Raw genomic sequence first — 17545 nt, 5'->3', positions numbered from 1 at the left:
TCTGTGTTTCCCAGCTGAAGCGATTCAGACCCAGATTGTCCCTGCGATCCCCCCACCGGTCCAGGCGGAAAGTTCTTCTCCTCTGCAGGGTCATTGCGGTCCGGCAGATAAGGGGGAAGCTGGGGGGCAGCATGCGATCCCCCGCAGACACGCACCCCTGGAGCAGCTGGTCAGACAGGGATCTTTCCGAGGGTTTCCCGCTCTGAGCCAGAAGAATTCCCCCTTCAAGAGGCAGTTGTCACTGAGACTCAACGAGCTCCCCTCCACCTTACAGCGCAAGACCAACTTCCAGGACAAAAGTCAAGGTGAGAAATTAACCGTAAGAATCATTTATATATTGGCAACAGATTATGCAGCGCTTTAGGATTGATTTCTGGGATAGCGCATTCTAGAGAACTGGTGCAGCTTGAGAGAAGTCTGTGAGACTGTATCATGTGACCTGGGGGCTTGATTGATGTTGTCAGACCTGAAGATTTCCAGCCCCCACAGTCACTCCAGCTGCCAATCTGTGCATGCGCCATCCTTAGGACACCTTATTGTGGCTTATTGTAGTCTTATCAAAACAACATAATGATTGCCATTTTTATCCTCTCAGTTCCAGAAATGGATCCTGCAGGACCTCCCGATCCAGATGGAATTACTGATCTATGCAACCAGATCAATAACTCCTTCACTAACAAACCACCGGAGGACCCCTTTATCAATGGAAATGGCACTATGACCCCTCCTCATGTGGCCCCACGACAGACGGCACAAAGTGAGTCACATGCTTGAGTCTCAGTACAGTTTTTATGGTAGGAACCCAGAGGATAGAACAAGGAGCGCTGAGCCCATGATCCCTGCACTTGTGTCTAGCTAGTGGTTGTCCTACGGGGCGTAACTAGGAGAAGCAGGGCCCCATAGCAGACTTCTGAATGGGGCCCCACAGCAAGCTTCTGAATGGGGCCCCGCTTACCCCTTAAAAAAATATGCATACAGTATATACACCCTATATACATACATACAGCATATAGACACATACATACAATACCATATACAACCATGCATCATATACACAGCATATACACATGACATCTACAGATCATATATACACACATACAGCATATTTACACCCAATACGCCAGGTTCCGGGGGCCCCCTGACACTGTGGGTCCCATAGCAGCTGCCATGGCTGTTACTGCTGTAGTTACGCCCCTGGTTGTCCCATCTGCGCCAGTCTGTCCTGGCCCTTAGCAGTCTGTTAACATCTAGTGAGGACTTTGCAACCTTTCCAATTCCACGTTGACACACGTCTCATTTTCCCTTCTAGATATCCCAGGATGGACCGATCCAGCACTGGCCGCCCCAGCCCCTTCTAACTTTCAGATGGGTCATCGCCGAACTCCATCTGAGGCAGAGCGATGGCTGGAAGAAGTAGCAAAGGCAGCCAAAGCCCAGCAGCAGCAGCAGCAACAACAACAACAAGAGCCTGTGCCGCAACCCATGGTGGCCGTGCCCATGGCGGTGCCAACTGCCGTGCAGGCATATCCCGTATCCTATGATGCTGCCCCCGCTCCTGTTGGCATGTTTATCGCTCCTCATATGCAGCCTGCTTATGTACCTGTAGGTGGTTATACCCCATCTATGTCGTACCCTGCTCCAAGTGTCCCCGTGGTGGGCATTACTCCATCTCAGATGGTGGCCAATGTTTTTTGCTCTGCTACCCAAGTACCATCATCCAACCTGGCAAGTAAAACCAACCCGTTCCCCCAGAGTATACTGCACTCTTCAACCACAAGTGTCCCGAACCCTGTCCCGTCACATCCTGCCCCATTAGGACCCAAGTCAAATGGCACTGCCAATGGTACGTGGCCCCCAGATCCCAGCCAGCTGAGATTGGCATCCACGGCACAGGAGGTGGACCAGTTTGAAGCTCAGTGGGCAGCACTTGAATCTAAGTCTCAACAACGAATGGCGAATCCTTTCTCCAATGAACTTCAGAAAACTTTCCAGATAGAATTGTAGCCAAGATGCCACCAGAAAAACTCTCCATGGACTGCCAGTCCTGGGCGGACCAGTAGGACTCCAGATGTCAGTCCGGGGGTGGGTGGGTATAAATGGAGATCATCTGATCACAAAGACGACATCCATATCGATGGGTGGTATTTGTAGGGTTCCCCCTTAACCTATGTCATAGCCACTCGGGCTGAGGATTGTGGGATGTGGAGAAGATGCAGAAGGATCTTGATATGTGGGGTCATAGATGATTGGGACTTGGATGCAGGAAACATGAATGTTATAAAAGTCTGTATATGCATAAGGGCTCCGTAGGTGCAGAGGAGGTTCGAGGTAAGTGATAGCGAGGTGCTGAGGTGGGGTATATTGGAGGTAGCGCAGGGGTCGCTCACATTATTGCAGTTTTCTGCCACATTAGGCAGGAGCCCCCCGTTCGGCTGTCCATGCGGTTCCTGTCGCTGCTTCCAGGGTATCATGTTTTCTTATTTATTTGTATATATTGTAGGTCTGTCCTAAATTATTCATCTGCATGAGTAGCCACTTCTCTGCTCTCTAGCGCCATCTGCTGGAAGGGCATGGAACTGTCACAAGAGGCCATAGACACAAACAGTAAAGGGGTATTCCAAGAATTGTAGGGGGACCGACACCTGGCATTCCCAGGTAAAGGGGTTGTCATGTCACAGGATATCCCTTATCCAAGATATAGGGGATTACATGGTGATTGATGGGATTTCCAGCAGTAGGACCCCCATGGATCATGAGAACAGGGGTCCCGTGTACCCCCAAATGAATACAGTATATGGTTACACATGTGTCTTATGGCACTCAAGATATGGCTAAGCTACTTCATCATTGTCATAGTCAAGGGATGCCTGACCTGCACTCCATTCATTTGGGACAGCAAACCCCCATTCTCTTGATCCGCAAGATTTTGTGACCGCACAGCCCCTTTAAATCAGTTGCAGCCCCCCAGTGACTATGAGTTCCTCCTTCCCGTCTTGTGATGTCACAACCATCGGTCACATGACCTGTTTGAAGTTCAGTCTCATTTCAAGTGCATGGGCTTTTATTGCAGTACCGACCACCTCCACTATACAGGGAATGGCGCTGTGCACGTTAGATGGTGAGGAAATCACAGGACTCATCCACAAGCCGCAGTCTGTTTTCACAGCTGATTGGTGGGGGTTCCCGGTGTCAGACCCCTGCCATCTGATAGGATAGCTAATAATTAGACACAAAAACTGGAAGACCCCTTTAAGGGGGTTCATGTGATTTCATATTGTCAACTATATGAATGGCTCCAGAATATCGATGCATCTGTGTAGTAAGTGGCGCCAGTATCGGACCGGGGTCTCCTTGGGGCCCATCAGATAATCTGATTTTACCGTTTTGTCTATGGCCGAGTGCACGTAGCGGAGGTGGATACTATAGAGAACCGTAGTAATGGCCGCCTCCTCTGTGCACAGGAGAACCATCTACGGATCGGAGTCTTCACCATTTCATCTCATTTCTTTGTGCCAAATTGTAATCCGGCGTAGACGACGATACTTCCTGTATAGAACCATTTATGTTATTTTTGTAGCTTTATGTTTTATTTGTATTTTTTTTTTATCAATGTAACTTAAATGCCAAAATGTTTTCCATATTTAATATATATTTTCTTAGTTCCATTTGACCTTTATGGAATGTAAATTGACCAAAATAATGTGATACCCTGGAGACGCTGGAGGGTAATGTCTTGGCTTTCTCCTTTACCAACCAGATCTGTATAGGGAATAAAGGGATCGCTTTGCTCCCCAAAAATATACCTAGAAACCAGAAGACCATATACCATCCTAGAAAAAAAGTAGTGGGAAATGGAGAAATAGAGAAAAATCTAAAACTTTAAATTGAGAGTAAAACTTAGCTGCTCTCTTCCATAAACAGCGCCCCCACTGTCTACAGGTCACGTCTGGTATTGCAGTTAGGCTCAATTAAAGTGAATAAAGCTTAGTTGCAGTGGGCAAGTGTGGCGCTGTTTTAGGTTCTTTTCTGATCCCGTACAACCCCTTTAAGAGAACTGTCTCAAACACAGGTCTAAGTTTTACAAGGACCAAAATTTATGGAGAGAATAAAAACTGCAATAACACGAATAAATTGAGTGAAACAGATTCCAAAAAAACAGCACACGACCCCCGTGTCATGACACCAGCAACTACTAATAAAGTTTATTCCAGATACAATGGCCGTAAGCAAAAAAATAAAATTAAGTAAAATGACCCCTCCTTTTGAGCTGTTTTGATCACATGACCAGTTATTAGGTTATTGCACTGGATAACCCAAGTGTATCAGGGGTTAATTTCAATCCCAAATGAGGCCTGGCAGTAAAGGATTAGGCCTGCCAACATGGCCCATCCTGTCTTCTGCTATTGAGGTTTTGTCAGAAGGCCCCCCCCCATACATTATCAGGTCTGGCTATCAAATCTGTTACTTCATAATATTGGAAAAAATGTGCTTTTTACAATTTCCTCCAAGTCATTTTATCTCTAAACATCTTCCATTATGCGTTAAAAAATCCCTCAAATCATGAGAGTCGTTCCATATACAGCAGCGCAGTAAAGCATTTCTCGTTCCACGCCGCCATCTGCTGGTCACAAAGAGAATTTCCAGTCAGTGTCTATGCGGGAGATTTATCATAAGTCTCTTTAAGCAGAACTGTTCTGGTTGCCCATTGCAACCAATCAGAGCTCAGCTTTCATTTTCCCACAGCTGTTTATAAAATTATAGCTGAGCTCTGATTGGTTTCCATGGGCAACAAGAACATTTTTACCTCAGAAACTTCATGATAAATCTCCCCCTACGTGTATATACTGTATTATCCGCTGTATGTGTCTGGCTGATCAGTCATTAATCAGTTCACAGTCAGACACATTATCCAAAAAACTAAAAAAACGAATAATTGCTGATATCCGCCCCGTGACTATAGACTTTACCATATATAATGTGTATATAGACACATCTCTGTACATATCCAGGAGAATTGACTCAGGTGTCTGTTTAAAGTGTAAATTTACCTTCATAATAGATTATAATCCGCAGATCGTGTTGTTTACGAGTGTATAAAGTCCTCCTATACGTCATATAACAGGCGCTTACGTATAAGAGTTGTATTTACACGCTGGATGTATTTCAGGTATCGAAAAAGGAGACAAAGTCACCTCAGCCGAAAGAAAATATTAAACTATTTCTCCCTATAAAACCCTTGTAATTATTTACATCCACAATAACATTCATCTCCGTGGCCCTCAGCACCACCACGTGGCCACGTCATCTACTAGGCCTCAAAGTGCACAGGTGTCGCCTAGCAACAGGGAGTGCAGCGACTACATTGAGTGGATTGCAGACACTCAGTATATATATATAAGCGCTACCTGTGTACATGGACGACGGACAGGGGTGTCTCTATATCAGGGGAAGCAGTCACTCAGTATACATATATATATATGCGCTAGCTGTGTACATGGACGACGGACAGGGGTGTATCTGTGTCAGGGGAAGCAGTCAATCAGTATACATATATATATATTGATATAAGCGCTGGCTGTGTACATGGACGACGGACAGGGGTGTCTCTATATCAGGGGAAGCAGTCACTAAGGTCCCAAGGCCATTTAGTATAACAATCACCTTAAAGGGATTGGCCACCTTACCTCATGATTTTTTTTAATGTTTGTGCGTACGATGGGGGCAGGATATTAGGATATATATATATATATATATATATATTAATAGTTCTGCTCATTTTTCTTGAAATAAGGAAACGTTCTGTCTTTTACCTCATCAGTCCTGTCCAAAATGGCCACAAGTGGAGGGTCCTGTGATCTCTAACTGTGCACGAGGAATCACCCTACAAGGACCTTAGTCTTATATTCCTAAATACTATCATAAGGTCCTGACAGGGCGATTGTTCATGGACAGATAGAAATCACATGACCCTCCATCTGCCGCCATTTTATATGGAGGTAAAGGACAGGAAGCTTCACTTTACATGTCAAGAAAGCAGAGCAGAACTAGTAATAGATGTATACAGGCTGTTCCCTACTTAAGGACACCCGAGTTACAGACGACCCCTCTGCCCACTGCGACCTCTGGTGACCTCTCTGGATGTTACTATAGTCCCAGGCTGCAATGATCAGCTGTAAGGTGTCTGTAATGAAGATTTATTGCTAATCCCTGGTCTCATTACAGCAAAAATTTTGAAAATCTGTCACTGGGGAAAAAAAAAAAATTGTCTGAAGCTACAATTATAAAATATACAGTTTCGACTTACATACAAATTCAACTTAAGAACAAACTGATGGACTGCCTGTATTGGTAAATTACCTCATATCCTGCCCCCACACACTTAAGCTACATTCACACTAACGTACCGTAGCATGGCGGGCACACGTCCGCGCCGGGGAGCGCTGCTCACACCCACCTCTCTCCATAGAGAAACATGGGGCACAGCGTCTTATTCCGGGGAAAGCTAGGACATTTCCTCTCTTTCTCCTGGCTACGGAACGGTAGAGTGCAGCACACGTCCCCTCCCTTACGGCACCGTGCGCTGATTGCCGTTAATGGGGGACGTATATATCCGACGCATATACGTCCCCCATCCGGCTGTGTGAATGCAGCCTTACACTTACATTACAAAAAAAACGTGAGGTAAAGTGGCGAAACCATTTAAAGGTGCAGGTTTGGTCTTGTCACAAATTGTTCATTCTTTGTAGATTTTTAAAGAATTTGTAGATTCTTTAAAAAAGCCTTTAATGATTCGCCCCGTAGATCTCCCATTGACTCGTCTCCTGAGGACATGACTTGAATAATGGCGCTGCCCATATTAACCAATCAGGTCACTGGTTACATATTCTCTCAGTGGCCGTGGACTCCTGTTATTGTCCTCTTCTCCCATTCCCTTTCTATACGTAAGGGGGCGTCGGGTGTCCGCCATCATTGTGACCGGATGTTATTAGCACATATGGGGCGTCGTCAATCACTGCCATACGAGCCCAGGACGCAAGATGAAGCTCGGTACAAACACTGCCACTCGCAGCCTTTCTTATTCATCTTTTATAAAAACCTGATGGGTTTGTTAAAGAAAACATAAAAGATATTAAAAAACTTCACGTTCCCAAATCTGTTCTGTAGCCTAAAAGCTGAAACCGCAAATCCTGACTGTCCGGATTTTGTATCTAATCCTTCTGTATTTGTATTATGTGCAAAAGAAAATAAATCCAGTGACCTCCTTAAAGTCTATACTGTGTACTGGTGCTTGTGGCGCTGCAGTGTAAAGCATTGTGCGAGAAGATGGACCGGTGATGGGACAGAAAGTCATGTGATGTCACACAGGTGCACTCCTCGTTATATCCCTGGTCAAGTGATGTCACACAGGTGCTCAGCTCATTATATCCCTTATCATGTGAAGTCACAAAGGTGTGCACAGGTGCGCAGTTCGTTATATACCTTGTCATGTGATGTCACACAGGTGCACAGCACATTATATCCTTGGTCATGTGATGTCACACAGGTGCATGGCTCTTTACATCCCTGATCATGTGATGTCACACAGGTGCACGGCTCTTTACATCCCTGGTCATGTGATGTCACACAGGTGCACGGCTCGTTATATCCCTGGTCATGTGAAGTCACAAAGGTGTGCACAAGTGCGCAGTTCGTTATATACCTTGTCATGTGATGTCACACAGGTGCACAGCACATTATATCCTTGGTCATGTGATGTCTCACAGGTGCACGGCTCTTTACATCCCTGATCATGTGATGTCACAAAGGTGCACGGCTATTTACATCCCTGGTCATGTGATGTCACACAGGTGCACGGCTCGTTATATCCCTGGTCATGTGATGTCACACAGGTGCACGGCTCATTATATCCCTGGTCATGTGACATCACACAGGTGCACTGTTCGTTATATCCCTGGTCATGTGATGTCACAGGTGCAGGGCTCGTTATATCCCTGGTCATGTGACGTCACACAGGTGCACGGCTCATTATATCCCATGTCATGTGATGTCACACAGGTGCACAGCTCGTTATATCCCTGGTCATGTGACGTCACACAGGTGCACAGCTCGTTATATCCCTGGTCATGTGACGTCACACAGGTGCACAGCTCGTTATATCCCTGTTGATCTGATGTGACACAGGTGCATGGCTCTTTATATCCCTGGTCATGTGATGACCACACTCTGATCACACAGCTCTGATTACTCTCTGTGATCTAACAAGTTGTGCACCTGTGTGACATCACATGACCAGGGACTGTTTTCTAACCAATAGAAGCAAATAACTAAGCTTTCTCTCGCATTACAGCAAGCAGAGATCTAGAAAACTGAGGACGAGAGGCACCTATGGTTTTGGTTATTGACATCAACTACAAAATTGACTGTATTCCTGTAGATAATATGTGAATGAGAATCCTTTTCTAGCCCCACCCACACATTGACTTCCTTTTATACAAATCCCACCCACTTTGTTCATGTGACCACACCCACCTCACATCTAAATCCGCCCAGAACCGATTTAAGGAGCATCTGGCAAAAAAATCCAACAACGTTCAAACCGTAAAGACGCAGACTGGTACCAATCATCGAGGTTTTCAGTGAAACGTTTATTAAAACATTTTGGTTAAAGATTGGATTACTACATCAAAACACCACTTAAAAAAAAAGTAGAAGAAATCGGTAAGCAGAGGGGGGGTTAGTTGGTACTTTACAAAAACGATAGGTTCCACTTCAAATATAAAGTTTTTCTTTCTTTTTTTTAATAATTAACAATAATAGCAAATACAAAAAGGACAATATACATCTTGTAGAAGCTTCTAGAGCCGTGGGCTCCAGCCGGTGGCTCCTCAGTTGTTGCGATGCTCGTGACAGTCTCGTGACAACTGCAGAGCCACTGGTCGGCGCACCCCGTCCTAGAGATTCACACTTATCTTTACACAGATATGTGGTTATTTCTGGTGAATGCAGATATCACATCAGTCAGCAGGGCAAGAAACTCTCTCACACCCCTCCCTCTAACCCCCAAAATAATAAAACCCCTACGCACGGCGACAAAGCCTATTGCCTATGTAGGAGCAGACGATATTTCACCAAATTACAACCCAAGATATACAAAACTCGTAGACCGCAAAGGGAATACACATTTTCGTCGGCCATTTTTTTTCCGGCAGGAAGTAAGGCATCGGATTCCAGGATGTTGGATGTAGTAAGATATGAGGGCACTGAACTCTGCCCAAGACCTTAGAACTAGAGGCCTTCTACTGGATGACAAAGATTTTTATGCCCGGGACATTTCAGATGGTTACTTTAAGATGAACAATTATCTTGGCCATAAAGCGGTCATATCCTCCTAAACTTGTACAACTCCCTTAAAGGGAACCTGTCACCAGGGACCTAATTTTTTCACTAAAGACAGATTGTAAAAGCCCATGACACCTGCAGTGCACATCTGCCTTTTCTAAGCATTTGTGTGTTACTCTTGCACCCTGACAAAATCCTGGGGTAGTCACAGGGGTTGGGCTTTGGTTTGGATGCATTTAAAAAAAAAACAACATGTGACTTGTCTGAGCTGCAGGCTGCCTCCAACTTTGTGCTCCTGTACAGCTCCTCCCTCTCCCACTGATGTCATCTCACCAGGCTGTGACCTCTGAGAAGGAGCAGGAGGGAGGAGCTGTACAAGAGCACAAAGGTGGGGGCCAAGATATGAGGAGGGAGTAACACAGACAAGGCACATGTTGTTTTTTGAAATGCATCCAAACCAAAGCCCAACCCCTGTGACTACCCCAGGATTTTGTCAGGGTGCAAGGTAAGTTATAACTCACAATTATATTGTAATGCAAATGCTTAGAAAAGGCAGAAAGGCAGATGTGCACTGCAGGTGTGATGGGCTTTTACAATCCTTCTTTAGTGAAAAATGCGGTCCCTGGTGACAGGTTCCCTTTAAGGACATCTATATGGTACCGCTCCATAGAGTAGTAACCCAAACCATGGAGATGAAGCCATCACGTCTGCCCGGCTCACACATGACCACAGCAGATTCATAGATAAGTAAAATGTTTGTTATGCAAGTTTTTTTTTTTGGGGGGGGGGGGAGGGCTGGGTTGATAAAGTTAATTAAATTAATGTCCACATAAAAGCTCCTCCATCTGTTTGTTACAATACTCATGGAAAGTCCTTACAGTCTAATATCTTATCTGCCTTTAGGTTCCTGAACAGCACTATAGGGATCAGAAGGTTAACTTCACTCTGGTCCTAAAGCGACCACAAGGTCCATTGTTAGTGATTGTTGCTCCATGGTTAGTAGATGACCCCCACGTGGCATTCTTATAAGGTGGTATGATGTGGTCATACTCTGTGGTCATGCTCTTTCCCATACCAAGTGTTATCCATAGAAATAAGAGTCTAAAAAATTGGTGCAAGACGAAATATGTAAAACACGTAGAGGCTGTAACGAGGCTTGGAAAAAAGATCGTCACCCGGGCGGCACTACGAAGGTCTCTCGACAAATGTGTGAGGACCTCAAGAAAAAGTAGGCGCCCCCTAAAGCTTTATACTCATTCCAATAGTAGACGTATACACAGTACAATGAGCGCTGAATACTCGCTCCCGTCATATGGACTCGGTGTGCTAATACCCAAATATTCCAAACTTTTCTGGATCACTAGCGGGTCAGTGATTTTTCCGTCACCAAAAACTAACAATGGACCAGTGTATATGGTACAAGTGGAAGTGACCATATAAAAATAACTTAAAACAACAGGGCTGGATTAAGGGTGGTGGGGGCCCCTGGGCGCAAACTGGTGGGGGCCCTTCCAACAATGTTTTTAGAAGTTTATAGCCTGCCAGCCCCCTGTAGTATGTATCCTGCCAGCCCCCTGTAGTATGTAGCCTGCCAGCCCCCTGTAGTATGTAGCCTGCCAGCCCCCTGTAGTATGTAGCCTGCCAACTGGTGGGGGCCACTTAAAAAGTGAAAGTGGTGGGGGCCCTGGGGCTCGAGCCCCATGAGCCCCTCCTTTAATCCCGCCCTGTAAAACAACCATCAGGTCCTAACTCCAATATTCTAACTCGCTGAACCTACGACGTGGTGACCACAACCCTACCCACCATTGTATTGACTCAAGAGTCCTCACGGCATAAATCGAAACACCATATTTCATCTACATTTCTAGGTTTCTTCTGGTTTGTCGTGTGTTAAATCATAACCACATTGATTTAAGAGAGTTAAAACACAGACGGGTATGGTCACCGTCATGGAGTCGGTCTTGGAGGACCCCCCCCCACTGAGGTGCAGGGGAGATTAGAGTGGAGAGATTATTATGGAACATGCATCCTGCAACGCTTGAGGATAGTTGTTGGCGAGTCAAGTCCTTGGCTAAGACGAGTGATGTATTATATAGCCAGCGTCTTTTCTGTCACAGTCTCTGTCTTGATTTGTTTGGTTGTCGTCACTTTTATGAAGCCCAGGGTTGTTTCTTCTTCTTGGGTGGTTTGTTCTTCTTGGTGGGTGGTAAAGCTCATCTGCGGCAGGGCGATTTTGAAACCTTCTTGAGAACTTTCTTCTTTACTTGATTCCTCCTCTGATTTGGAATTCAGAGCCAGTTTGGGGATCTTATACTTTGATGACTTGTCTTTAGCGGTGTCGCCCTCGTTGTCTTTCTGTATACCGCTATTGTCCACTGTGTATTCTCCCTTGGACCGACTTGAAAGAAATCCAAGAGAGATCCGACCCATCCCTGACTTTGAGTCCCCCTCTTTAACATTTTCCATAGTTGCCATCTCGGTTCTGGCAGAGGAGCTTATTATGTGATCTTCACCTTTTTCTTTTTTCTTGAAACCAGAAAAAGCAATTTTGGGAGACTTAAATTTATAGGAAAACGAGCTCTCGGTGCCTTCATCTTTCGATTCCGGTTCTTCTGTCTTGACTAACTTGAGATTCATTTCTGAGTCTGCTTCTTTGCCCTTGTAAGGTGAGGAAAATTCTACTTTTGGAAACTTAAGTTTACCAACCTTTACATCTTGAGTAGATACATCGGTGTCCCCATTCACATGGCCGTGGGTTCCATTTAAATTTACATCCCCGGAATGACCTTTGGAGGAGGAAAAGCCTAATCTGGGGAACTTGATCTTTGAAGATTTAGTGATGGCATCGCTTGAGTCTGCGTCGGTTTCTTCTTCTCCTCCATTCACTTCGGACCCTTTACCTTTGCCTTTTGAACGACCAAAGGAAGGTTTCATTTTTATTTTTGGTAACTTTATCTTCAGGTCAGGTCCGTCAAGTTCTAGACTTGTGTCTAAATCGGATGATATTAGACCTGCACTTTTGTCCTTGCTTTTGCTTAGTGAGAAAATATTCTTTTTCGCCTTCTTCCCTTCATGATGATCCGACTCCTGTTCAGAACGTAAACTTTTCAGAGCGATGTCGCTGTCCTTTGTTTCTGACTTTAGCTTAGGTGGAGAAAGTTCAACATCTCCAGATACAACTTTTGGCAAACTGACCGCTAATGTTGGTAGTTTTACTTTCAAGCCCATTTCGGCATCTTCTTCCGATGTGTCATGTTTGATTTTACTGCTCTTCTTCACAGAATCTCCTCCCTCTAGATCCTTGGACAGCCGGTGCTCCAGTTTGGCTCCATCCACTTCATATTCACCATGTGCTTTTATCTTGGGGGTAGATAGTTCCACATCGGGCATCTTAAACAATGACTTCTTCTTCTCAGATTCCTCGTCAAGAGATATTTCCATGTCATCGTCTCCCTTTCGCCCTGGTAGGCCAATTGTAGGCATCCTAATTTTTGGCATTTTCAGCCCTACATCTAACTCTAAATCTTCAATACTTGATGATGTGATAGATTTTACCTTGCCAGCGCCTTCAGTGTGACCACTTTCTAAAGAAGCCCCTTCACCTCCTGAAAACCCAACATCAGGCAAAGTAATTTTTGGCATTTTAAATTTTAACTCTCCGCTCTCTTCAGAAGGATGCAAAGGTTCTGTGCCGGATTCAGTACTTCCTTTTGATATTCCAAATGAGGGCATCTTGATTTTGAAGGTATGACCACTGTCGGAGTCCTCGTGATCTGAGACCTTCACATCTCCTTTCGTAGCCATTTTGTGGTCACTTTCTTTGTCCTCCCCTCCTTTTCCTTTATGTGATCCCACTTGGAGTTTAGGCATTTTTATTTTAAATCCCATGATACCTGATTCAGCACTTTCTGCTGTTTTGGAAGTTTTGGCATCTGCTTTCACAGTCCCTTCCTCTGCACCTGCCATGGAACCACCAAACTTAGGCATCTTTATTTTTGGCATTTTGAGCTTGAAATCGTGTTGTTCACCTTCAGAGCCGCTTGATTCTACTTTGGTCGACTTGGATAAGTCACTCGCTTTCAAATCGTCCTTAAGACTAATGTCTAGTTCCAGTTCGGGAGCTCTTATTTTGGGAGTAGACATTTTTGGGAGCTCTACAGATGGCAAACTGAACATTCCTTCGGTGGTACTTACTTCAGCCCTTGAACCTTGCATTTTAGACTCAACTTCAATGAATGGTATGTCTTCTTCGTCTAAACTTACTTTTGGAAGAGAAATATCAACATGTGGTAGTCTTAGCTTAGGCCCTTTAATTTTTCCTTCATATTCAACGTCTTTTGCTTTCATGCCGCTAAGGTCCACCTTGGTTTCCAATTCATCAAACTTTGGAAGATCAACCTTTGGCATTTTTATTTTGGCAGATTTTTCCATGCTCACATCAGCCTCATGCTCCAGACCTACTTTGGGCAAACCAATATCTAATTCGACACCAATGGAAGGAAGCTTCGGTATCTTAAAATCTCCTTCATATCTTTTAATGTCTGCATCAGAAACACCTACTTCTACCTTTGGTATGGTTGTAGAGATGTCTGGAGTAACACAGGGGACAGAAATCTGTAATTCAGGTGCAGATGGAAGTGGAGGGATCTTTATTTTATCACCGCGGTGAAGTTCTGAATCTTTTGGTCCCAATGACTTTTTGGAGTCTGTCTTCGAAAGAGAGATATCAACTGTTTTGTCACTCTTTAGGCTAAAAGAAGGTAACTCGACCTCAGGGACCTTGACGTGGACATCAGGCATTTGAAGATTTTCTTTTGAACCCTTTAATTCCAGATCTACTTCTGGGGACTTCACTTTTGGAGATGAGATTTTAAATGAAGGCATTTTTATAAAAGACGTCTTTCCGTTGCTGTCTTCAGACTCTGGGGACACTTTTGCATCCTGAGCTACAGTCTTACCTTTTTTAGTTTTATGTTCTGCAGAACCTACACCAAGTTTTATCTCAGAACCTTCTGTATCTTTCCTCGAGATTCCAAATGAAGGCATCTTGATAGCAGACATTTTCATTTTGAGTTCCCGACCTTTCCCCTTGGTTTCGGGGCTTTTTCCATCAAGTTCACCAGAAGCGTCACCTTTTGCAGATTTAGATGAGGAAACTTTACCGTGCACTTTAGTTTTCTCAATGTCAGTTTCTTCATCGCCACCTTTGCTTCTTCCAAATTTTGGCATGGAAAATTTAGGAAGGTTTAATTTCACATCTGGGACATCAATATTAATCTCGGGAGCTTTGTCTGACACTGGAGATACATCTCCTTTGGGAAGGGCAATATCAACCTCTAACTTTGGAGCTGAGATATCAACCGACGGAAGTTTCACAGATGGCATCTTAACTTTTCCATCAGAGGATAAGTCCACCTGAGCAGCAGAGGCGTCTACCTTCCCTCTGCTAGTCTTCATCTCTACTTCCCCTTCAACGTCCTGTTTTGATTTGGGGAAAACTATTCCAAACTTTGGCATCTTCATTTTTGGTCCTTTGACTGCGAGTTCAGTGTCTCCGTCCGTATCTTTTGTTTTCACATCACCTTCACCTTTCTTGGATTTGGATCCAGCAATGCCGAGTTTACGAAAAGAGAACTTTGGTGCCTTCCATTTTGCATCACCAGAAGCAACGGCTTCCAAATCTTCTTTACTAGACACATCAACTTCAACAGATGCAATGTCTGCACTGATATCCACATCAGGGATTTTTGGCGTTGTTATCTCGAGAGTAGGAAGCTTTACAGATGGCAGCTTTAGTTTAGCTTCTGCATCTTCTACCACCGCTTCTTGTTTTGCTTTAGGAAGTTTCACTTCAACCTTTTCTTTTATTTCACCGACCTCTGTGGATTTTCCAAGTAAAATCCCAAATTTTGGCAAACTCATCTTTACTCCTGCATCTTCTGTATCCACCACAGTTTTTAGGTGTGGTGCAGAAATGTCACCTGTCACTTTCGGCACATCAAGTTCAACAGCCATATCTCTGGCGACATCACTAAGTTTAGGAATATTAATCTTTGGCATTTGGAATTTAGTTTCTTTGTCTTCAAGAGACGTCTCAATACCTCCAGCTGTCACTTTTGGCATATTCAAATCAACGTTAAGGCTTGGAGCATCTATCTCGAGAACCGGCATTTTGATAGAAGGAATGCCTACCTTGGCATCTCCCATCTGGCCATCAAATGCTATTGATTCCAACTCTACTTTCGGAAGCTTCATTGCAACTTTAGGCTTTTCCACACCAAGGTCAGATTTGGGCGAGGTTAAACTAAGGTCAAAACCTTTTGTCTTCTGAAAAGATATATCCAAATCAGAGGAAGTTAACTTTTCTTCTTTGTGTTTGTCGCCTTTTATTTTTGTATCAGCGCCAGGCATATGAATTCCAAATTTTGGAGGAGACATGTCCGGTTTTCCAGGTTTTGTGGTCACATCAAGCTTGGGTAAGGAGACTTTGGGCATTTTAAACTTGAAGTCAATACCTTCTGATTCTGGTGCTTTTTTATCGAGCTTATCTGTGTCTTCAAATTTACTTGGCTCTGTGTCTTGGACTCTTGGTAAGGAAATATCCACCGATGGCATCTTAATTGAAGGAAGTTTAAACTTTCCCTCTGCTTCTTTGAAAGAATCAGATCCATCGACCTCGGACCTTTCTTTTACTAGGAAACCTCCAAAACTTGGTAGTTTGATCTTAGGACCCTTCAGTATAAGTTCCTCCTCTTCACTTTTCCCAGCTGCCACCTCTGATTCAACTTCCTTGACATCACTCTTTAAGCCCAATTTCGGAAGACCTATTTTGGGCATTTTGAGAGTTACGTCTGGAATCTCTACAGTACTTTCTGCTTCAACTTTCTCATATTTCACATCTTTTTGTGGACTTGAACCGGCATAGGCATCTTTCACTTTCATACCTGCCTTAGGAGGACTGATTTTGGGCATCTTGATGGTGACATCTGGAATCTGAACAGGCTCAAGAGAAATATCTTCTGACTCCATACTTAAGTTTAAGTCCACTTTTGGAGCGGAGATGTCAATAGATGGAAACTTTAAGGAGCTTCTCTTTTGACTATCTGGACTATCTCCTTCAATTTTCCCTTTAGGAAGTGAAATGCCAAATTGCGGCGTTTTTATCTTGTCCTCAGAAACTTTTCCCTTGTCTCTTTTGACTTGTGGAGGAGTTACTTCCAAAGCAGGTTCTCCAGTTTTGGTGGACATGCTAAATTTTGGTAGTCTGATCTGTAGTCCTCGACTAGTAGAGTCTGGTGTTTCCACTTCTACAGAACCTTCGACTTTAGGTAAACCTAAGTCGACGTCTAATTTCGGCGCTGCGAGTTCAACGGAAGGCAATCTGATTTCAGTCTTTGACCTTCCATCAACTAGGAGAGCACGATCTTGCTCTTTGCCCAGTTGTGGTGTACAGATCCCGACTTTTGACATGGATGGGATTATTTTACTTTCTGGAGCTTCCACCTCAAAACCAGCCACTGGCATCTTAATTTCAACATCAGGGATTTTAATGGAGCTGCTTAGACCAGTTACCTTAACGCCTTCAGAGGCCTCCATTTTTTGTGTTAATGGTATATCAAGTTCCAGTTGAGGAGTCTTAAAAACCTTCTCCTCTTTGGCTTCCATCCCAACTTGTGGCATTGCAATTCCAATCTTTGGTGCTGAAAATTCTATGTCCGGTTTGGCCAAATTAACATCAACTTTTGGCGTTTTTACTTTAGGGAGAGAGACACCAACTTGAATGTCAGATTTCCCTTTCATTTTAACCTCATCCGAGGCCTTTGCTGAAACTTCCGAAACATCCACAGAAATTCCCCCGGCACCGGCTGCATCTTTGACTCTAAGTCTTGGAAACTTCATCTTTAACCTTTTCTGTTCTGTGGTGGATACTTTGGTGGTGATCTCTGTGCTCTTAGTTTCAGTAGTGGCTTCTGACGTTCCCTTTGATTTTAGGATTTTGGAGAACTTTGGGAAAGAAAATTCAACATCTACTGGTGGAATATCCATGCTGGCAGCGGAAAGTTCTGAACCTTTCACGGCTTCCAGTGAGGATTCGGAGTCCTTAACTTCGCTGGGAATCTTCTTTTTTTTCTTCTTCACAGGCGTCAGGCTTTTAATAGTCTATAAAGAGAAGAAATACATCTTGTGTAAATATGGAATCTATAAA

General features: G+C 44.1%; 2 protein-coding genes across 4 annotated transcripts in view; one reads left to right on the top strand and one right to left on the bottom strand.

The window, feature by feature from the left end:
- Positions 1 to 3665, top strand: part of LOC140076575 (numb-like protein) — a 58944-nt gene extending 55279 nt beyond the window's left edge. Inside the window, exons 8-10 of the mRNA XM_072123155.1 lie at positions 15 to 305; positions 596 to 757; positions 1310 to 3665. Of these exons, the coding sequence (XP_071979256.1) occupies positions 15 to 305; positions 596 to 757; positions 1310 to 2004 (1148 nt within the window). The 3' untranslated portion in view covers positions 2005 to 3665. The remainder of the gene's footprint in view (positions 1 to 14; positions 306 to 595; positions 758 to 1309) is intronic.
- Positions 3666 to 8626: 4961 nt separating this feature from the next.
- The window catches only part of PRX (periaxin), a 46948-nt gene continuing 38029 nt past the window's right edge, over positions 8627 to 17545 (bottom strand). For all 3 annotated transcript variants that reach the window (XM_072124619.1, XM_072124620.1, XM_072124621.1), the window contains exon 7: positions 8627 to 17499. In XM_072124619.1, the coding sequence (XP_071980720.1) occupies positions 11428 to 17499 (6072 nt within the window). In that variant the 3' untranslated portion in view covers positions 8627 to 11427. The remainder of the gene's footprint in view (positions 17500 to 17545) is intronic.

This window comes from Engystomops pustulosus, chromosome 9, assembly GCF_040894005.1.
Source record: "Engystomops pustulosus chromosome 9, aEngPut4.maternal, whole genome shotgun sequence".
In the NCBI taxonomy this organism is placed as follows: Eukaryota; Metazoa; Chordata; class Amphibia; order Anura; family Leptodactylidae; genus Engystomops; species Engystomops pustulosus.
The sequence above is the reverse complement of the archived record's forward strand: the minus strand, read 5'-3'. Positions and strand labels throughout refer to the sequence as shown.